Here is a 22,563-nt window from a genome sequence, read left to right as displayed (position 1 = left end):
TGTGATCAATGAAATTGGTAGGAATTCTTGCATCATTTTACCTTAAAAATCCTAAAATCGTGTGTCACTGATAAGCATGGAAACATTCCACAGCATATGAAAGTCATCTAATTTATGTCAAGCATGGAATATTGGAAAGTGTCAAAAGGCTACATGTAGATAGTAACTATAGCAATAACAATGACAGTAAGAAAGAAGAAGAAAAAGAGGAGGAAGAAGAAATTTGGGTCAACCACTTTCCTAAGCATCAAAGTCAAAATGTGGCAAAAGAAAAAAAAAATGTTGAAGTAACGAAGGCAAAAGCCAAGTCTGCAAATGCAGAACCAACCAACGTGATTCTTGCCTAGCCAGTTTACAAGCACCACCTTTGATAGAATCTTACAGTCCAGCTTTTCTAAAAAAGATAATTTCCAGAAAATCAAGAGTCAATCATACTTGGAAGCATCCTAAAGCCACAGAGAAAGAATCTGTGCTTCATTTTCTACTAGGTTTGACTGTCTCTATTATCATAATACAGATTTTCATGAAAACTTTAGCTGACTTTCAGATTTCATGTTTCCCTATGTAGATTTACTAACTTAAAGGAAAAGTGTTCAGAAATTATGTCGGCTTTCAATGCCTACTATTTATGAGGCTCAGAAACTATTTTCTCACATGCTTAAGATGAGTTAAGAATCAAATCTTGCAAATACAAAATATTTCCCAAAGTGAGCATGTGTCTCGCTATTCATCCCATGATGAGAAATCAAGGGGACTCCAAGGACACAAGCAGAGAAGATAGAGAAATCGTGAATAATGGCCACCGAGACCAGAGAAATATAATTTGAGTTTTTAAGCTATATTAAACATGAGGGTGAAGAGTCAAGGAAAGGTTGGGGGGCAGACCTCTGCAACATCCTCACGTGGTTGGTAGCTGAAGGTGCAGGTTCGGAAAACACTCAAGGCTCAAGAGGAGCTTTGAGGAATTTCCATACTCTCAGCAAATAAATAAACCTGTGTATGAGTCTGGGTTGACAGAGCCAGACAAGCAGAGAGAAAAACCTAAGGCGTGTACTGCATTGTAAGCCAAGAAAAGAGAATCTATCAAGAAAAGAGAGTACCCTTCATCTCAAACTCTTCTCACAATGCAGTTTTATTTGCTCAAAAAGATCAACATCGACCCACATTTAACGCTACTGTGCTCATGTTTCAGAGACTTATCTCCCCATGACAGCAGTAGTGTTCTCGAGGGCCCAAAACAGCACACTGTTTGGTGATTAATAAGCACAGAAAGGATTTAAATTGCTACCTTGAAGCATCCGTAAGAGTGGGGACAATGATGGTGATCATGAGAAGGTTGATGGGTCTCTTTGTTATGTGTCCTGTGCCAGAGTCTTCCAAGCACTTCCTGGGTGTGGTCTTACTAATCGTTCATGGCAACATCCTGTGCTAGCACATCCTGATTTGCCTCTTTTTCCAGATAAAGAAACACGAAACTAATTTATGCACAACCAAAAATTGACAAGGACAGAATTCTTAGCTTTTTATCTTGCGTTCATGCCTTATAACATGATTGACATATGTAGCTTACTAAATTTGAAAAAGCTCTGTAAGTTTTTCAGTAGCATACATCATTGATGAATGATTAGCTCTAAAGAAGTTATCTTTTCATCAGTAACCTACTCCTTGGTAATAGAGTTCTCAGACCAGAACACTGTCGCTTCTTCCCCACTTGCCCTATACTCCTGAAACTCTGCGGTATTATCCATCATCCACCTCAGCATCTTCCATACATTTCTCATCGATCTAACTGGTAAACCCAAGGCAAGCCCTAAGTGTCTAGTTATTGTGGATTCTATCATCTTTGGAACTGATGATCTCTCCTTTTACTACCTGCCTGTTCTTTCTTGGTTTAGTCATTGTTACTATTCTTTTTCGTTTTCTTTATGATTTTCCTCTTCTACTTCTGTGACCTAAATGATTTGTAGAATTCCAGCTTTGCCTTCTTGTTGTTGTTTTTACATGAAGCGCTTAATTTCTTCAGGCAGCGTCCTCCACTATCGTAGTACAGTGACTCCTAAATCTCTCTCAAGTCCTAGTCTCTCTCCTGACCTCTATCTGTATATGTTGGATGTGAATTTAACATTTTTATCTTACATCCCCTGTTGATACTATAAAATCCAGTGTTCAGTTCATCAGATCTACTCTCACCCTTCTCCAGCTCCTTATCTTCCTTCTCCTTGTGGATGCAAGGCCCCTCCAGTGTCCTTTCCGGAGATAAAGGTCCAAGCATCCATCTGGTTGATCAGTGAGATATCTCAGTCTTTCCAGACATTTCTTTCTCTGTGCATTACCAAGGGCAAATGGACAGAGCCAGAGACAACTGCCAACCTTCCTTGTAAAATCTCTCCAATTTTAATCTTTAATGACAAATTCTAGATAACACAAGGACAAAAAGTGGTCTTCAATGGATCAATATATAGCAACCTGACAAAAGTGCTGATTTGATAATTGGATATCATTTTATTTCAGCATAAAAATCCAGACATGTTCATTCACATGATCACTCCCCCAATGAATATAGAGATGTGCATAAAATTTACATACTGATGTAGGTTGTTTCATAAAGGGAATTTTGTTTTCATTTTTGTTTTTTTCAGGACCCAGTAAACACTTTTAATCTTGAACATCCTTCATAAGCCTCATGGACTGTTTTATGATACATAAACTGGTGATTTTTTTTAAAAAATGTGTAAATTTAATCTCAGTGAATCTTTAAAAAAAGATACAGGGGAAATCCCTGATTTCATGAAATGAACATACTAGAATAGAAAAAAAAATCACTCAAACATACATTTCTGTACATGAGGCATGGACAAATCCAGATAACTATAAGAGATGATAAATTCTACAAGAAAGTCTTGAAGGACTGGAGTGCAAAAATGGAGGGAATTATTTAAAATAGAGTCATCTGAGAAGAAATCCCTTAAAAAGTATCTAGGCCGACCTCCAATGATAACAACATCAGCCAAAAAAGACAAAAGAAAAAGTTCAAGGAAGTAAGGATTCTGGTGAGAAAGAGGTTGACTTTCCTAAGGCATAACAAAGAGAAGAATGTGGCTGAAACAGTGATTGGGGTTAGTCATCCTAAGTTTAGAAAACTAACAAAGTAGGTACATGAAACTATGGGGCTAGGGTCAAAATGTTGGCTGTCCTTGCAGCCCTTCTATTTCTCTAATTTTTGGTCTGCAAACTTAGGTTGTTAACCCTCCAGAAGAGAAGCTTATTATTACCCTATAACATATGCAGTTGGGTTTAACCTCACTATCTGTCTGAATATCAAACATTTTAGGCATAACATGGAACAGGTATTTTCCATCAAGTATTGATATGTTAAACTTTAAGTCCCTATAGAATATGGAGAAAAAAATTTAAAAATGAAAAATATTTAAAGGATATGAATAAACAATACATATTTTTACACAGAAATTTAGAAATCTAACTGCATACTGCCTTGTAGCAGGACATTCTTGTGACTTTTTTTTTCTTATATCTTTCTTTCATTTATTACCCTTTTAAAAAAATATATCAGGACATAGGAGAACCTATACTGTAACATCATGTAACTCAGTTGTGTACCAAATTTTCTGATCAAGGAGATTATGGAGCCACAGAGCAACATGATCGATGATATAGAGTGTGCCTAAGGAGAGTTACATGGAGAGAAAATATTCTCTCAGTCTTTCACAGAGAGCAAATTGGTCAAGCAATGACCATGACTCATCCAAATGGCTGACACTAACAAAGGATCTGCAAACTACGGTACAGGGTTACAGGATAAATCCTGAGGGGACTTGACTGACCTTATCAGATATAAAAGATACATTTCTTGTTATATAGGTCTTGATTTATCTTGGTCTTAACCATCCAGCAGAAAAGTATAAAAACAAGGTATATAAAGTAAAACCATATTAATATGCCAAGCTGCAAAAGGCTCAAGTCAACAACTTCTGCGGATAGCCCACTATTATTGTAGACTGCTGGACTGTGTTGGATTGTTTTGCTGAATTCACACACCTATAGTATTTAAATGCCAATGGAATACACATCTCTGACAGAATTAAACAAAAAAAGGGGATACAAAGGAAGGACCATTTTGTATCTGTATATACAGAATAGTTAGGATAGATATACAGCTACTTTTGCTTAATTCAATGAGAAGAAAGATTTGTACTAATAGTGTTTGGGCAGGATATCCTGTCTGCATCTTGTACTATGAATAACCACTAAGACGATAACAACATACAATGTATTAATTATTGAAACTGTCCTATTAATCAGTTTTGAAACTGTCTCATTGCTATTTGTTTCTCAATAAAACAGAAGAAACTTTTAAAAAAGGAAAAGAAACTGTGGGGCAACCATTTCTAAATAAGATGCTTTTCTAAAGTCTATACGGAGAGGATAATAGAGCTTGTATACAATTTTCTTTACATTTTTGTTTTGTTCAATGTATTTGGTACAGGGTCTCACTACACAGATCAGACTAGCAGTGATCATCCTGTTTTCAGCCTCCCTGGTGCTGGGATTATAGGTGTGTGCCACCACTCCCAGACTTAGTCGCCTGCTCAGTGAGCCTGGGGTCGGGGGCTGGAGCGGCATGGGGTACCAGGGATCAAACCCAATCCCTGTACTTGCCTAAGCAAGCACTTAATCTGCCAAGCTATCTCACTGACAACTTCTTTACTTGTTTTTATGGATGATTTGTTTTAATATTTAAATTTAGAGGACATATGATCCATGTGTTTTCATGTATCCTCATATTTTTAAGCTTTAGAATCTTTCCATGTATAAATCTGGCTGAGAGAAATCTGAATTTAAGCTGTAAAGGAAGTTACAAATCAGAACATTCTGTATTTTAAAACCACAAAAGCCATCCTAGCTTAATAAAAACAAATTTATAATACAATGATCAAGTGTCAAATGCCATGGAAAGCTCTAGAAAAATGAAGACTGGAAGATATTCTTCAGTGATCTTAGAAAAAACAGTTTCACTGAAAATTCATGAGCATAGAGTGCAGATTAAGGTAAAAAAATGTAATCCAAAATAAGGTTCTTATTAGAATTAGAATTCTAATTCTAGAATTAGAATTCCTAGTGAGTGTACCATTTAAACAGGAATGTCATGTCTTAACTGTAGTTTTTTTTTTAAGAATTTAAAACTTATCCCTCCCCCCAAATAAAGGAAAAATAAAAAAGGCTCCAACACTGTTTTCAGCAAATATTCTGTTCCAGTTCTTTCAAATTTCCAATAATGTCCTTGACAAAAGAGTACATATCACAATGTGGTCCTGCGACCCAGTCCTCAACTGTTTCTTGGTTTCATCACCTTACTGCTCCTGAAGATCTTATCATCTGTAGATTGTCTCTCAATTTATGCTCATCTAATGCTTCTTCATAATCAATCCCAGTGTACATACAGCTTATTGGCAGGAGTACGATAAAGTCATTGTAATTGTTGTTCTTTTTGTTACTTTGGTTTTTATGTTTCTTTTGTGTGTGTGTATGTGTGTTGGGGGTTATTTTGTTTTATTTTGTGGTACTGGAGTTTGAAACCTGAGTTTTCCCACTAAACTACATTCTTAGCCCTATTTTAATTTTTATGGTAAGACAGGGTCAAACTAAGTCCCAAAGTTGCCCAGGTTGGACTTGAACTTGCAATCCTCCTGCCTCAGCCTCCCAGAGTGCTAGGATTCAGGTATGCACCACTACATCCTGAAAACCCATGCTCTATTCTCCACATTGCAGGCCACATGGGGTCTGCAGTGTGAGTGATGCCTATTGCTGAGCTGATCTTCATCACAAGCTGCCAGCCAGATTTCTCCACTATGAGGTGATTAGTTTCCCTCTTGAAATTAATAAATACTGTATATTTCAGGAGATACTTTCAGAGTATGTTACTCTTCTAACTTTCACACACTGGTTTGAGTATAAGTTTCTAATCTCTTGCCTAAAGGTTTGCCCAATGGCGGTTTTCCTATTTCAATATCTCTTTACATTTGTTAATTAGCAAAGTCCTATAGGAAAAGCTTTCTATCATTTCTCCTCACATACTTGTTCTCACACACGCGGACACATGAATTCTGATTTTATTCAACAAGATGAAATTTGGCAACATTTTTAATGTCCCTTCCCATCTTTCCATTGATATTCAAAAGTATATTTTAGATGTTCACATTATTCATTTTGTACTCAAATTGTACAAAATTGCCCCAAATTGGGCAGTAGAAGCCATGTCCCGTCGGTTCCTGTGTCATCCTGACATGGCATTGTCATTACTTGAGTATTTCTTTATGATAAGGAAATATTCCAGAATCATGTGGCGGTCGCCCTGATGCAGCCAGGCTACCTGTCGTTTCCCTAAGCCATCCTGGGTTTAATCAGCAGGGAAGCCAAGATCTGGGTTATTGGAGTGTCCATTGTTTCTGGGATGAACCTGCCCCCAGTGCGTGATAGGAACCATCTGTGTTTTGACCACAGACACAATTCCTCCTGGGTGTATTTGCATGTCTTTGTGCACGTAGAGCAAAGAACAAGGTTACACTGGTGGATTCAATTCCCGTGAAAGCCCAAAGAGTTTGTGTGCACTTTCCTACGTTACACATTTGTGCCTTCCCTCCTGACATTGAGATCAGGCTTCTGTTCTTCTGAATGTGTTTATCTGCTCAATCAATCCCAAGTTGTACCAGGTGGGCATTGCTTGTGGCTTCCTCCTGCACCAGCCGTTGCTACTGCTGAGTCACTGCCTAGTGCCTTCTAATTCTCCGACTGCTTGAGGTGCTTTGCCTCCCTATTACAGTAGCTCTGTGACTCTATTATTCGAGAATATAGTCTATCCTGTACGATCTTGAAAGATTATACTGAAAAGAAGATAGTAAATCACTGCAGACAGTCTATGGTGCTCCCAAGCCTCTATCTGATTTCCCAAACTTCACAATTTTGAAATAAGCGTAAATAAAGAAACCTCTTGTGCTCAGGGTTTCAGACATATCATGCTTTCAAGCTTCTTGTTTGTTTTGTCTGTTCCATCCAATTAGTACTATGATTTACCACAACTTAGGCTGGCATTCTGGTGTCCAAACAAATGTCAACATGTTTTCAGTGATGTATGTGGGAATTAAAGTTTTAAAACCTTGAACATTTCTGAATTTCCTTTGTCAGCAAGAGGGCTAATATACTGGGTAAGTTTCAAATCAGAAATGAAGTTTTTATGTGCTAAGTCTTGAAACAAAATCTCAAACATGACATACAGTACAATAGTTACCATGAGCCCGTAGAAGGGGTGGCTCCTCGGCTGACTGATGTGAGTGAGATGCAATAGAGAGTGACAAGGTGACAATTCACAGTGGTCGGTACGACACACTGTCAGCTACGAGAACCCATCACAGTAAACACTATTTGCTATCCTGAATTCCTGGTTATAAATTTAAGCTCCAAACCAAAACATACAAGAGTTTTACCTACTTAACGTATGCAATTCTTCTATTGACAGGGCTTTTTTTTTCCCCTTCAATTTAAGCTTTATTCCTGTTACCTATTCATTTCTGACTCTCAAAATCTCACCTGCAAATTTATTCCTCTAGCCAATCCTACTATTATTCAGCTGGGCAGGGCCTTTGGAGTAGCTTCTGAAAATACCACAGGTATTAACACAAAACTGTTATAAGTTCCTACTGAAATTATATTGGAAGGTTGGCCAGATAGCTCAGCAGACTAAAGTGCCTGCTTAGGCAGAGCTCAGCATCCAGGGTTCGAACCTCTGTGTGCTGTGCTGGCCCCGCCTCCGGGGTATAATGAAGCCATGTCTGAGACAGGGCGTGGTGATGCACACCTATAATCCCAGCTCTTGGGAGGCTGAAAACAGGAGAAACACCATGAGTCTGATCTATGTAGTGAGACCCTCTGAACCCTGTACTAAATACATTTTAAAAAATTATATTGTCTCATAATGGAAACAAAAAGCAAAATAAATTATATATTCTTCTCTAGTTCAAAAAGAGTTAAATCACCAGAAATTTTAGTGTTTAGTTTAGTTCCAACATATTTAACTTGTTGTTACATATTAGGAAGTGCTCTGTATCTCCCCATTCATTTTGTTTTGCAGGCCTGATTAGAAGTGATATTTTCTGTAAATATGTGGGTTCTTGTTCTTAAAAACTACTTGAGAAAGTGATGTCAGATGCATCCCTTTTAATTTATAATAGTTGTTCACTATCATCTATCTATAGTTGCATGATAATTACCTCAAGCACAATACCTCAAAAAAGTGATCATTTATTATCTTTTTCATTTCTATGCAAAGTGAATGATGCAGAAGTGGCTGAGTGGTCAGTCCCGCTGAGGCTATCACTACAAGTTTTCTGGGTCTTCAGTCTGAAGGTTGCAGCCTCTTGAGTTGGGTGGAGGCTTTACTTCGATCCAGCACATGCAGGGCTGGCCTGCTCCTGGGGTACACCTTAGTACCTCTGTACATAGGCCTCTTTCATCAGAAGACTTGCAGCTTCTCATGGTACCAGAACTAGCTTCCCTAGAGCAAGAAATCAAAAAACCAAGGTGCAACTTCTAATAACTTCTATTACTTGACCACGGAAGTCAACTAACCCTGTGACTTCTGTAATAATCTTTCTGTTATGCATCAACCACGATTCAGTGTGAGAGGGAACTGCACAAGTCATTAATACTAGAATGCATGGGAAGTATGAATTGCAAAGTGAAGATTTATGACCATCTTGGAGATTGATTGCCAACTTCACCCTGTAACCCACTAGGACTCACATCTCTTCCATGTATGAATTACATGCTTCAGTCTCAAAGGACTTCCAAAATAACATTTGACTAGCACCTCTGCTTCAAGTCAAGTTAGCCAAGATGATGCTCTTTGGGAGTTCCAAAGGAAATGAAGCCACGTGGGTTATTCCTCAAGTGTAGCTACTCAAGCACAGATCCTCTTGGTCTAAGGACTTGCAGTGAAGTCTTATTCTACCTACACAACCAATGCAAAGTACCAGGATTTCCATGGAAGAACAAACTTAGAATATATAGCTCCAAAGGGGGAGAACAGGGCTGGGGAGATAGCTCGATTGGTCTCAGCACCTGCCTGGCAAGCACAAGGACCTGGGTTTGATTCCCAGTACTGCAGGCCATGCCAGTCACACACCCACTAGAACTGGGCCTGGTGGCACACACCTGTAACCTCAACACTTGGGAGGCTGGGTCAGGAGGAGCACTATGAGTCCAAGCAGTGTAGCAAGACCCTATACCAAATAAATAAATAAGTAATCAAAGGAGGAGAATAAGCGGTATGTAGAAGCCACTGGTCCATCAGTTCTGAAACCTAGTTGGGCACATTGGAAATCTGCTCTTTAGGATTCAGTCTTGCTGTTTTTAAGAAATAGTTCTCTGTGATATTTAGCTCTGCACTTCAGAGTCTTCACTCTGTTATTCTGAACCACCTTCCTTTTTGTTTAATAATTGATAATCTACATTTAGAGCTAGGTAGATTCATGAACTTGAAGGTTGGAAGGCCAAAAGTCTATTTTGTAGTACAATGTTGTGGCATTGTTAAAATAGTTCCCTTAAAAATAAATGGGATTTCTATGAATGTTATGCAAATTTATTGTTATTAATAAAAAGGGACATTCATTATCACAAAAGGAAAAGGTCCCTGCCTGCCAGAGTTTCCAATCTACAGAAGGAAAATACCTTTAAGAGCATTACAATTTAGGGCCAGCGAGATAGCTCAACAGACTAAGCACACATTTAGGCAAGCGCAGGGGCCAGGTTTTGATTCCCAGCACCACATGCTGCACCAGCCCCACCTCTGGGTGCACTGAGCCAGCCACCAAGACCAGACATGGTGGCGCAGACCTGTAATCTCAGCACTGGGGAGGCTGAAAACAGGAGGATCACTATGAGTCGAATCTGTGTAGTGAGACCCTGTACCAAATGCATAAAATTAAAAAAAGTATTACAACTTTCATTGTTTAATGATAGGCTCTGTGAAGTACACTGGTAACCTTTGTGTACCACCTTTCATCTCACTGAATTGTTTTCTGAAATGTAATCTAATGTCTTTCTGAAATCTTAACACAGATTTTCTATTCATATCTTATCATCATTAAATTGTGTTTTCCAAGTGTTTGATCTCTACATAGAAATTATTTCTTACTTATTGTTTTACCATCTAGATAAACTATAATTGAGGAAATATTTTGCACTAAAATTCATCAAGTCATAGAGTTTCTTCATATTTATGAGGTTTTCTTCAGTTTTTTTCTCTTTGTCTTCTCTCTAGAACAAGCAAAAAGAAGGCGCAGCACCAGATAGCATTTTCAGTATTTTGCCTGGAAATGTCTCAGCTAGAATACACTATTTATTAAGGATATCATTTCTTTCTATATTATCACAGACAGTAATTTTGCTAAATTTTCCCACACAACACAGCAAGCATCCAATGTTCTCCCTTTTCCAATAACATTTTTCCTACCTTTCTTTAAGCCATTACTGACTACCTCTACAAGAATGATTAAGCACCTGGCCAACAGTTCCTTAAAGGTTTAGGCAGTTCATTTTTACAACCCAACCCATATATCTTGCAGGGGTTAGCCTGCAAGTTGACCTAGGGATATGATGAGGAATAAAAGAAAAAGACAGAAATTTTCAAGTAAGGGGGACCAGAGGGTTCCATTCTGAAGGGAAAAAGAGCTTTAGGTGTCCTGAAGGTCTCATATTCATCATAAAACAAAACAATGACACAATCACCAATCCAGAGTTCAAGAAAATGTAAATGACTAACAAGGAACATAACAACATTATGCCCAGATAGAGGATAGATAGATAGATAGACAGACAGACAGATAGATAGGCAGACAGACAGATAATTTGTGGTTTACCCATCCACTGATCCTATCTTGCCCTGAGATATTGTGAGCAACAGCGTTCCTACACACAAACAAGGGAGAGAAGGGGGCAGTCCTACGAAGGTCAACAAGACCTTGGTTCCTGTGTCTGATCACGGGGCCTGGTCTCCCACAATATCACAGGCACATTTTTAACAGGCATAAGTTTCTGTTAAACTCGTCTCTCAGTACCAACTTATTTCTTAATTATCTATAGTTGTGTAATAACTCTTTCACAGTTGTGCAGATATCTCTCTTGCAGAAAACTGACAACCATGACAATGTTTCTTTACCTCTCATGGCCCCTCCACAAACCTACTCAAGATCATGGCATGGTTGTGACTGTCTAGAAAGAAAATCACACAGAGCAAGCTGGAAGCCAGCCTTGGAAATCACAGCCGTCACCACCAGCTGGCAAGCTTAACATTCTTCTCTGGGGAAAGCCTTAGTTCACAGTGACAGGGAACCACAGAAGGGTGCAGACATCCATAGGCAAGGATCAAAGAAAGCCCTATGGAAATTTTAAGGACAATCTAAGAGGAGAAAAAGAAAAGCATAAATTTTAGCGGATATGCAGTATTTTGTCCTAGCATTATCTTTTCCTAGACTATGTCTCATGTCAGAAAATGAAAGGCCTTGAGGACTCCAAACTGAAAGGATGAAGACTAAACACAGCATTGTTCTGAGTGACTGATGAAGTCTTGTTTTGTAAAGTTAATTATACCCAATGTGTTGTGATCGGGGCTTATGCAGCTGCTTAGCCTGAGAGAAGTTCTTGTTTTCAGAAGTAGATTGACTCATTCTCAAATCTTTCAGAGTTAGTAGGGATATTTAGAGTAGTCACAAAAGCAGAACTACATGATAGCATTATTATGAGTGGTCAATAAAGTTACAGCTGGGTGTTTTCTCTCTGCTAAGTTTAGACATTAAATCTCATTCAGTTTTATCTTGATTAGACAATTGAAAAGCATGTGTGTGCATACAACTATTCTGAATGGGCCACTTATCCAAGATCAGCATTTTCCTCAAGGGCTAAGTCAATGCAAAAAAAAAAAAAAAAAAATTGTGACTTGGAAAGAAAGCACGCACATACACATACACACACACACACATAAATCATGTATTCATATTGAACTAGAGCCTCTAATTTTTAGATCAGTAAAGTTAATTTGAATGGAATCCTATTTTTATACAGTACTGCATTGACAGGATACAGAATACATCTCTGTGATTAAAACTTTAAGGAGGAGAGCCGGGGAAATGATTCAGTGGAATAAGCGCTTCCCTGGCAAGCGCAGGGCCTGAGTTCGATCCTTGGTTCTGAAAAAAAAAAAAAAAAAAAAAAAAAACTTTAAGGAGGTTTCAATGACAGTTACTAGGTTTTAAATAGTATAAGCCATTAATGAAGTGAGAAAAGAGAATTTTAATCATGTTGAAGTACAGTGGTGATGTACAATGGTCAAAAAGAATAGGACAATTTAAAAATCTGCCAATGGACAGTTTCCATTTTCTTTGAAAATTTACATTTATCCTTTTAAATGGCACACGTTCATTCTAATCCCTTCTGTACAAATTGCCTCTTGCTATAGATAAAATATTAGATAAAGTAATTTTCTTAATAATTCCCAAATTTCTAAGCACACTAATTGATACAGTTAAGATTTGACCAGTAGACAAATTTGACATGAGGAACAATATAAAAACAAAAAGCTTTTGAGATCTAGACATGTCTTTCCCTTATAGACAGCAAATTTTCTGTGCAGAATTATTTATATTTTTCAGTTGAAAAAGGATAATAGTAATTGATTGGTGGTAATATGTTGAACTTATTTAGTAATAAAATTTTTACTGTGTGTTTCACACCTGGTGTACGTACATTCTATTTCCTAGTAGAATCAGCAGCAATATTGACTATGGGTTTTCTTTGCTTTTCTCTCTTACATTTTACTCCATCTGTTATCATTTGTACAACTGTACCATATTAGGCACCCTGTCTAGGGTGGATATTCAAAGCAGAGTACTTAATGTCATGCCTAATTTTGTCTTTATAATGTTTCTTTGAATTTTATAAATTAAGAAATCATTTGTGATGCAAATGTCTCTTGGGGTTGGGTTCAACTTTGACCCATCCATTCAAAACCATCAAAAGGTTACTCTTACTATTCATGGTAGAAGGTTCTGCTTTTTACAACCAAATAAAAGGCCAAGTCTGCTAAGAAAATAAAAGCATATATTAAAAGTACAGGAGAAAGGAAGTGTGGCAGTCAAGAGGAATCTCAAATTCCATGTCTTCATCATGAGGGCCGACTCAGGCTAGGCTATTGTCTGAATGCTTGCGGAGATCATGGTCATTGCTGTGACAAAATTCCCGACACACTGAAGTTAAAGGAAAAAAGGAAAGGTTCATTCAGGCTCAAGGTCTGTAGAGATTTCAGTCCATGGTTGCCTGGCTCCAAAGTAGTGTAACACGGCAGAGAGCAGGACAGAGGACAAACAGCTCATGGCAAAACAGGGCAGGGAAAAGGCAGCAGAAGCCTCAGAGCCCAGATGGTTTTCTGTCTCTCTGTATCCATCCAGGCTACTTGGCCGATGGGTGGTACCACCCCTATCTAGGGTGGGCCTTCCATTATCCAAACCGAGATGCATGCCAAACCAATCAGAAGACTAATTTACCAACCACAAATTTAATCCCAGCACCATTTATTTGATCTCAGTATCACATATCCTAGATCAAGGTGCCTCTGAAAAGCCCTACCGATGACTGCATGAGGTTATCTACCAACACAATCCATAGCAGATATCTAACAATGAGCCTCAGACATACTGAGAAAAATATCACAGAGAAAACTGGGATGACAGTAGGATTCCAGAGACAGAAATTCACCTGGTAATCCCTTACAGTTAACCCTATCTTCTTCCTTCAAAATAATCTCATATTCTGAAAAAGCTTTAACTCCTCTATGACAAACAAAATACCAGCCAGAATGAAGAACATCATAGCCATTTCCTATGATGTCTGAACCCAGGTTAAATAGCCACAAGAATTTTAGTAAAGCATGCCGGACAGTGGTTTCACAAGAGCCATTTCTTCTCTCCCATAGGTTTTCTGAACCAGATGAGAAACTCAAGCCACTCTGTTCTTCAGCCTTCGTTCCAAGGATGCATGCAGCTTATCCAAGTGGATGATCAGCTTGTGAATTTATATGAAATAGCCCAGAGGAAGCCGGGAAGCTTTGCTAATGTCAGCATCGACATGTGTGCCATCATAGACAGGTAACTAGGCTGTGTGCCTCGTACCGTGACATTTTGTCCAAATGTGACCGATTCATGTCGGGACAAGCAAAACACCCAAAGGAAACAACAACAATAAAAACTAACTAGATGGGAGTTGTCAACTATAGCAAAATTAGCTGTGCCAACATTTGCGTAGAATATATGATAAAAAAAATGAGTATATGACATTCTAGGGGGCTGACTTATTAATTCATCCAATGTGAGAATTGAGCAAACAGTTTTACAAACAACAGCTGAGCAACAGCGGGACTCTGACCGTAGCTGTGCTTCCTGCGCCCGCAAGCAGGAGGGTTCCTTCTCTCCTTATCTGGGTCAGGACGGCAGCAGCACGTTGTGCCCTCCAAAGACATTTTCCAAAGAAAAAGAAAGATTACAAAGTGTTCATTTGCAAAGGGTGATTTATTGACACAGGTTATGTAGGATAATTGATTTTCCTTGCAACATAAGCATATAGAAATATTATAAAATCTAACTTTTATTAGCTTTTGCCAATCTGCAAAAGATGTTTTCATAAAGACTTTACTTGAATTCTCACAGGGTACAAAGATTCAGTTTTCATATGAACTATAATTCTACTGTACATGCTACTTTAGCTTCCTTTTAAAAATGCCTTTTTACATTAAAAATTTTCAATATGAATATCTTGTGCATAGAGATATCTTATCTAAGAGAAGAAGTTTACCCAGTGAATTAATATGACTTTCTGAGCTATTTTCAAATCTTTTGAGGAAAGGCTATCTTACTTTGAAAAATAGTTACATTACTTTTATGTTTGGAAGACAAAAGTTCATTAAAATCTTTAATTTTGAAAAATAAAATATCCCTTGTACTAAGCCTGACCCCCCAGAAAATGCAGACTTTAAATCAAATTAATCTTAAGTGGAGATCCTAAAGAAGTCATTTAAAGACATAAAAAAATCTTATGAATATGTAAAATATTGTTAGGAAGTAAGTTTGTTTCCATACAGTCTTAATGAAATGACGTTCATGTGAAAGGCAAATTACAGTTTATTTTGTTTTATAAAAATAGATTTCTTTCATGCATGTGTTTATGACAAGACAAAGATAGAACTCACTGTTTATTTTCTATTACATATAGAATAATATTGGTATTAAGAGCCTAAGCAGTTTATATTTAAACAGAATTGTGAACAATCTAAGAAAAACATGCACCTAATTTTTGAACCATTAATAATGTATTCGTTGAGGTAGGGGAGATAGCTCAGCGGTCTAAGCACCTGCCTGGCAAGCACAAGGACCTGGGTTCAATCCCAGGCACCACATGCCACACTGGCCCTGCTCCCGGGTGTGCTGAGCCAGCCACACAGACCGGGCATGGTAGTGCATGCCTGTGATATCAATGCTGAGGAGACTGAGACAGGAAGATCACTAACTATGAGTCCCAGCTGGGTAGTGACACCCTGTACCAAATTAAAAAATTTAAAGGTTAAAAATATAATATATTAATTATTGCTACCTGAAGCAAGTGGTATCACTTATTAGAAAAGCGGAGAGGTGGATATTTTAGAGATTATTTTTTTCTGGCATTAAATATTTGCACATTTAATACTTGTCCTCTATGTCAGTTTTCTTTATAATAGTTCTATAATATATTGAATAGTTTTGTAACCCTCTTCTTTTCATGTCAGTAACTAATGAGACAATACTTCCTGTCAACAATGCTCTTGTTGAGCTAGTCAAATAGCTCAGTGGATTAAAGCACCTGCAAGCAGACACAAGGGTTAGGGGTTCAATCCCAGGGCTGGCTGTGCCGGCCCCTCCCTAGGGCACACTGAGCTGGCAATTGAGACTGGGCGTGGTGGCACATGCCTGTAATCTCAGCTCGTAGGAGGCTGTAAACAGGCAGATCACTATGACAAGTCCAATCTAGTAGTGAAACCTTGAGCACCCTGTAGACCCTTCCCTAAAATACAAAAAAAGGGGCTGGGGAGATGGCTTAGTAGGATAAACCCTTCCCTGGCAAGCGCAAGGGCCTGAGTTCAATCCCTGGTTCCACCAAAAAAACAAAAACAAAAACAACAATGCTCCTGTCACCTCATCAGCTTTGCAAGCAGGCTAGGTTTTGTATCTCCTGTCCACTTCACCAAGTACACTCACCATTCATTCCAGTTAAATTATTTGTTGACAAAGAAGTGAGGTTTTAACGTTTTACTCTAAAGAAAGTACAAGTCAAGTTAGCTTAAGAAGAGAGTAAATGAGATTCTGGTAGATGAGATTCTGGGGATGACTGTGTCACCCCCACCCTTCACCCCACCAGGAAACTGACATGAGGAACATGCCGAAAAGAAAACACAGATTTCAAACACACGTCTAAATTTTTTTCTAGATTAGTCAGTCTCACTGATGTCTGTGTTGCCAAGTCAACTTCCACAAGACAACAAGGTGTTCTCCTTTAGAATGTCAACCTAGATTACCTGTGGGGGGAAGCAGCCTCTAACACTGCTCCACAGGTTTTCTCAACCTGCCGTCTATCATGGACAGGATGTTTTGCCTAGGCCATTGTGTTCAGGGCATCAGCTTCTACACATTAACTATCAATAGGTGAGATGTATCTCCTTCATTTAAAACGTCTCTAGTTTAAAATCTTCAGGTGTGAAGTGCTGCGTTTTTCTATGAGCGATACATGTGTGCTACTGACTCCATTGACTACTCAGTTTCACTGAAAAACTTGGCAGCATTATGTCCCTTCATCTGCACGCCATGCAAATCTGCTTATAGCAGTGGCCCATCAGGATAATCTTTGAGAATTATAGCGATGTGCTACAACACATCTTCTTTCTAAGTGAAACTGCATAGCTGCCTGGTGTCTACTTCTTTAAGTACTCTCTAAAGAACCCTCCTCTTTCTTACTTTACTTTTCTGCTTTCAAATTCCAGCTTGATTTGAGAGCTATTTTTAAGGGAAAAAATGATAAATGAGAACATAGGATAAAAAAAATAACAGCTACTACAGGCTTGCTTTTTATAATACATTTAGAGATAATAGGAGCAGCTGCAATGATTTGATGAGTAGGATGTAGGGAAATAGTTGGGAGAAGATGATTCTGAAAGCATTTTTCTGTCTGTCACATGGGAATACCCTGTGGCTTTTGCTTCTTTTTCTTTCTTTGTGTATGCATTTTCACATAGCTCGTTTTGCTTACGAGTTTGCTTTCTGGACTCTTAACATAGCAATAAATCAAGGAAAAACCAAATATACTGAACTACAGAATTAGGCACTTCATATTTATTCGCTAAGTGTGTCCTGAGGCAACAGGTACTGCTCTGGGTGCTAGAGATGGGCTATGGAACGAAAGAGTTTCTGAATATTTGATGCTCACACTCTGGGGTGAAGGTAGGGCAGGTGGAAAAATGAAAATATAATAAAAAATAAAGACTATAGTAAATTAGGAGGAATAAACATTAGAGGGGGGAAAGAGAGAAAATTAGAGCAGGATGCAGGACTCTGGCAGGCCCGAAGACCAACATGCTGTACTGCTGTTTACGTTGTGTTTGGCAAGACTGAATTTCATGGAGAAGACAGTGAAAGATATGAACAAGGAATTCATGATTTGGCCAAAGAGGCTGCCTCTCATGCCAAAAATTCAGCAGAAAAACCAAGATGCAACTTGGAAGGGCAGCAAAAGCAGCAGGAAAGGAGACCAGAGGGGTCCTAGAGGCTGGGTCCTAGAGGCAGGTAGCTTGTGGTGGGGATTTTGCTTTCATTTGAGGGCATTGGAGAGCCCCTGCAGGGTTCAGAGTAGAGCAATGGAGTCATGTGGTTTGCATTTGACAGGTATGAATAGGGCTGAGGGAGGAGGAAAGGCCAAAGCTAGAAGTCTCATTAGAGGGGTGTTTTCATTTATCATCCAAGAAGATGTTCTAGTAGCTGATCTCCAAGGAGCCTGCCCAAGGGAAGGCAAGTGGGTCAGGTCTAAGAGCAGGTAGGAGTGAATGAGTGAGATTTTGTGATGGGTTAGATGTAGGGTGCAAGCAAAGGACAGCCAATGAGAATTGGAAGGAAGGAGCTGCCATTTCCTCAGATGGGGACAGTTGGGACTAAAGATTAAGGAGGTGAGAAAATGTATTGTGTGAGAGTGAAATGTCTGTTGGAAGTCTAAGTAGCAATGTTGAATACATAGCTGGACAAAACATGGACAAAACAGCAAGGTGTACATTTATTGCAAGTAGAAAAGAAGGGCCAGGGAGATGGCTCAGTAGAATAAGCGCTTGCCTGGCAAGTACAAGGGCCTGAGTTCAATCCCCAGTTCAACCAAAAAAAAAAAAAAAAAAAAAAAAAAAAAAAAAAAAAAAAGAAAGAAAGAAAGAAAGAAAGAAATGAAAAGTAGTATGCTCTGCAGGGCAAGAGCAGGCCAAGTGGAAAGGTCGGAGCACCAGTACAATAAGGTAGGAAGGGCTCTTTTCAATCCCCAATTTCCTGGTCAGCTTTCCTCTCAAGCAAACAAGTCATTGAAACATTTGTATTGGCAAACATACACTGGGCAACATGCTGACTATAAACCTGACTATAAACTGTCCTGTCAGAGAATTTGCTTGGTTTCTCCCCAGATGCAAACCAGGAAATGCCTTTTCACTGGCTGTATCCACATGCCATTAAAGGACGAAAGGTAGCACTTCTCTCATTGGTCCACATCAGCTCAGTGTCCTTTTGGCTCCTTTGATTTGAGCTGATCCTTTTATGGGGGAGGGGAGAGGAAGAAACATCTCAGCCCAACCTGTTAGCCATGGAGTTTTGGGACATTTGACACACTCAGCCTAGTTTCTCTGAATGTGTCAAACATTTTTCCTTAGTTTCCTATCTCACTAGTGCCCTCATGTCATTGGCTCCTGGAGGTGAATATTTTTGGGCACCTGGCACGTATTCCCACTCAACCACTTCATCCGACCTTGGTAGAGGTGTGAAGACTTGAGACCAAGGCCCTCCACAGACAGTCCGAGGGCCTGAGTTAGGTTCATGTGCCTCCTGCCCCTCAGCGAGAGCCCCAGCACACTCATTGGCCATTCCAACGACTAGGAGGGAGGGACAGGAGACATCAGGGAGAGAGGTAAGGAAGAAGAATCAGGAGACCAGGACTGAGTCACGGAAAGCCCGCAGGCACTGGCCTGCCTTCGGGAAACGTGGCCACATTCTGAGAGCTTTTAAGTCCACCTGAAGTTACTGTTGGATTTGTTTGCTGAGGTGTCATCCAGAACACATGGGCAGGACGGCCCTGGCGTTCCAACAGCAGCACTTACAGAAGTGGTGAGTGCCTTGGGCTTGGAGAGATCTGTCTTGTAAGGGATCGTGAAATCCATTCTGCAAGCTGTGGTTTCTATTTCCAGCCTCAGATCAGCTATCCCAGCTTCGCTGGTAGCCAGGCGCATGCGTTCTCTTTTATCACAGGTAGGAGCAATGAGTCATGGAGTGACACAGCCATGGGGTGACACAGCCTTGGGGTGGCACAGTCCTGGCTCTGGGAGATAAGCAGCAGCGGGCCACGCAGGTCTTGGGGAAGCTTCCGTTTCCCTACTGCACCTGCGGCCTCTGCTCTTCCACCATGCTGAGGTAATATCACTCAGGATGTGTACAGCCTTATGGTCAGGAGAGTATATGCCACACAGCCGCTTTCACTAGATCTTCCAAGAAAAGATCTTAGTCTATATTTAGGTAAATCAGCATGGGTTATTTTTTTCTTAGGCCAAATGCATCTGCCCTGTCACCATCTTCCACTTCTAAAATCCAACGCAATACCATTTTTTTTTCCAGAACACAGGAGGGACAAATTTCAGACTCATGAAAATGACTTTAAAAGAAAAAGTTGCCTTCCTCTGAGATCCCCTAAAGACTGGTATTGGGGAACTAAAGCCATTTAGAGGCCAATCTCCTAATAGTTTGTACTTGTCTTCTAACAGGACTGCAAAATCTGGTAAAAATATCTCATTAGAATTAGAATCCCTTTTTTTATTTTTTTCTGTCCTTATAGGTATATGAGGAAACAAAACTAGTAAGTATTCTAGATGGGGCAAAAGATAGAAAGGGAAAAATGAATACCCCAGTTTAAACACAGCCTGAAGAATTATTCCCTGAGCGATAGCGAATACGCTGGACCCTATTGCTAATATAGTAATTAACTACTCATTTTTGGATGGAAGTGTATAATCACAAACCCAGTATTTATTTTGTAATTCAATGTTTTCTTTTCAAGAACATCCACCCCGTTTGATTTTTTTTTTCTTTTCTTTTTTCTTTTATGTATTTGGTTGTTATAGGGTCTCACTACACAGCTCAGACTCATAATGATCCTCCAGTTTTCAGCCTCCTCAGCACTGGGATTATATACCTACACCACTATGCCCAGACTCTGGCTGGCTCAGCCCAACCTGGGTCAGGGCTGGCATAGCGTGTGACTCTGGGGATCAAACTGCAGTCTCTGCACTTGCCTAAGCAGGTGCTTAGTCTGCTGAGCTATCTCACTGGCCCCATGATATTTTTTTCTTGAAAGACAAGAGTAAGAATTTGGATAGATGCAATGTGAGATATCTCAATATTAAGCTGAGTGTACTAGAAAATTAATGAAATCAACCCAGAAGGCCTTGACTTACTATAAAAGCAGATTTGGAATTAGAGTTCTAATTTAAATAAAGAAAGCACATAGCCATCTTTATTATAAGCAAATTAATCTTCATTTGTTTATAAACTCATATTTCTAGTCAGCAGGAAAAATGTAGTACTCAAACACAGTAATTCTCTTGTGTGTGAGTGGTGTGTGTGTTTTTAGTCAGTATGGAATTCAAACTTTTTTAAAGACAAAATGCTGTTCTGAGGTGTGCTATCCCATCTCAGAAGTCTTGGGTCAGGACCAGCTGACGGGACTTCTAGTAGGAGGAGGCAGGGGCTGCTTAAGGGTTTCTAAGGACTTTAGTGAGGTCTTCAGCCTACCTGGACTGCCCTGCTGCTCCCACTACCTCCCTCAAGCCCCCGTCCTCCCAAATGCTCCTTCTAGCTTTGGAGTATGTCATGACTACTACTAGACTTACAACCCAGGATTTGAGTAAAATGACAGACAGCTTGCCCTATGTTGTCTTGGGTTTGCTCCTGGGTTCTGAGCTTCTGGAGACTCCAGGTTCTTGTCCTGAACAAAGGATTGGCCAAGGCAGGTGAAAAAAGTTGAGTGAAATTTTCCATTTATTAGAGGCAGGAGAAGTAGTGTATCCTGTGCAGAGAAAGCGAGAAAGAAAGAGAGACTGAGAGACAGAGAGAGAGACTGAGAGAGACTGAAGAACTTCGCAGAGGCCATCAGGTTCATGGCAGAGATCTTTTGCATGCCTCCTTCCTCAGGCTGACATCAGATATAGGCCGTGCTATCAAACACCTGCTTGATTTTGGGCCAGAAGAATTGAAAGGCCCTTTCTAATTGGCCCCAGGTACAGGGCTCAGAAACATGTGTCCTGGGTCTCCATAATTGACAGGTCACACCCACCTGCTCAGCCAGCTGGCCACACCTTAATCTCCTGAATCAGTTTTAGTATGGTAAATCTTATATCTGGAGAAAGACCTTAGTTCTAAGTAAACCAGGGTTGCCAGTAACTTTCGATCTGCGTGGTCTTTGCTTTCCTTATTGTATCTAGCTCCTTCATCTAGTCTAGCTCTCTGAGCACCCTATAAGGACATACAGTACCTTCTATCTGGGGGCTACATGCAAACTTCACTTAGCTATGTTACATGTGTGGGAAGGATTAGCAACTTGAGATAGCTCTGTGCCTCAGCACCATACCTCTGTTTCTGCTTCACAGGTGCCATCTCAGATGGGATTTACTCTCAGTCTTGCCAAAGTCTTGTCAAAAGTATGCCCTCGTACCTATGAAACTTTCATTCTATTCCAGGACCCAGGGATGATGAGCTATCCTAGTAACTTTTCCTCCCCAAGACAGATGTCATTCTTCTGCCATGTGGACAGCCCCTGTCCAAGAACACTTAGATAAAACACAAACTGGATTAGGTCTTTAAATTTTGGGGCCCTAGTGTTTTTCAGTTCTTTGTAGAGTTTAGAGAGCAGACCTTTGTCTGAGTATTTATTTGTCATGATTTTTTCCAAATTTGTGGGTTGCCTTTTCACTTTTTTGGTAATTTCTTTTGATGTGAAAAAACTTCTCAGTAAGAGCAGGTTCCAGTTGTTAATTCTTTCAACTGTTTCCCGTGCGATTTGATTTCTGTCCATGAACTCTTTGCCTACCCCTATGTCTTCAAGAGTTCCTCCTACTTTCTCTTCCGTGAGATTTAGTGTCTCTGCTTTAATGTTTAGATTTTTAATCCATTTTGACTTTGTTTTAGT

The 22,563-nt window shown here is 39.5% G+C and overlaps 1 protein-coding gene across 1 annotated transcript in view; it reads left to right on the top strand.

The window, feature by feature from the left end:
- The window catches only part of Cntnap2 (contactin associated protein like 2), a 1,699,165-nt gene that overhangs the window by 616,684 nt on the left and 1,059,918 nt on the right, over positions 1-22,563 (top strand). Inside the window, 1 exon segment of the mRNA XM_012514194.2 lies at positions 14,039-14,210. Within this exon segment, the coding sequence (XP_012369648.1) occupies positions 14,039-14,210 (172 nt within the window).

This window comes from Octodon degus, unplaced genomic scaffold (assembly GCF_000260255.1).
Source record: "Octodon degus isolate 3935 unplaced genomic scaffold, OctDeg1.0 scaffold00027, whole genome shotgun sequence".
NCBI classification, from domain to species: Eukaryota; Metazoa; Chordata; class Mammalia; order Rodentia; family Octodontidae; genus Octodon; species Octodon degus.
This window is presented reverse-complemented; position numbering and strand designations above follow the sequence as displayed.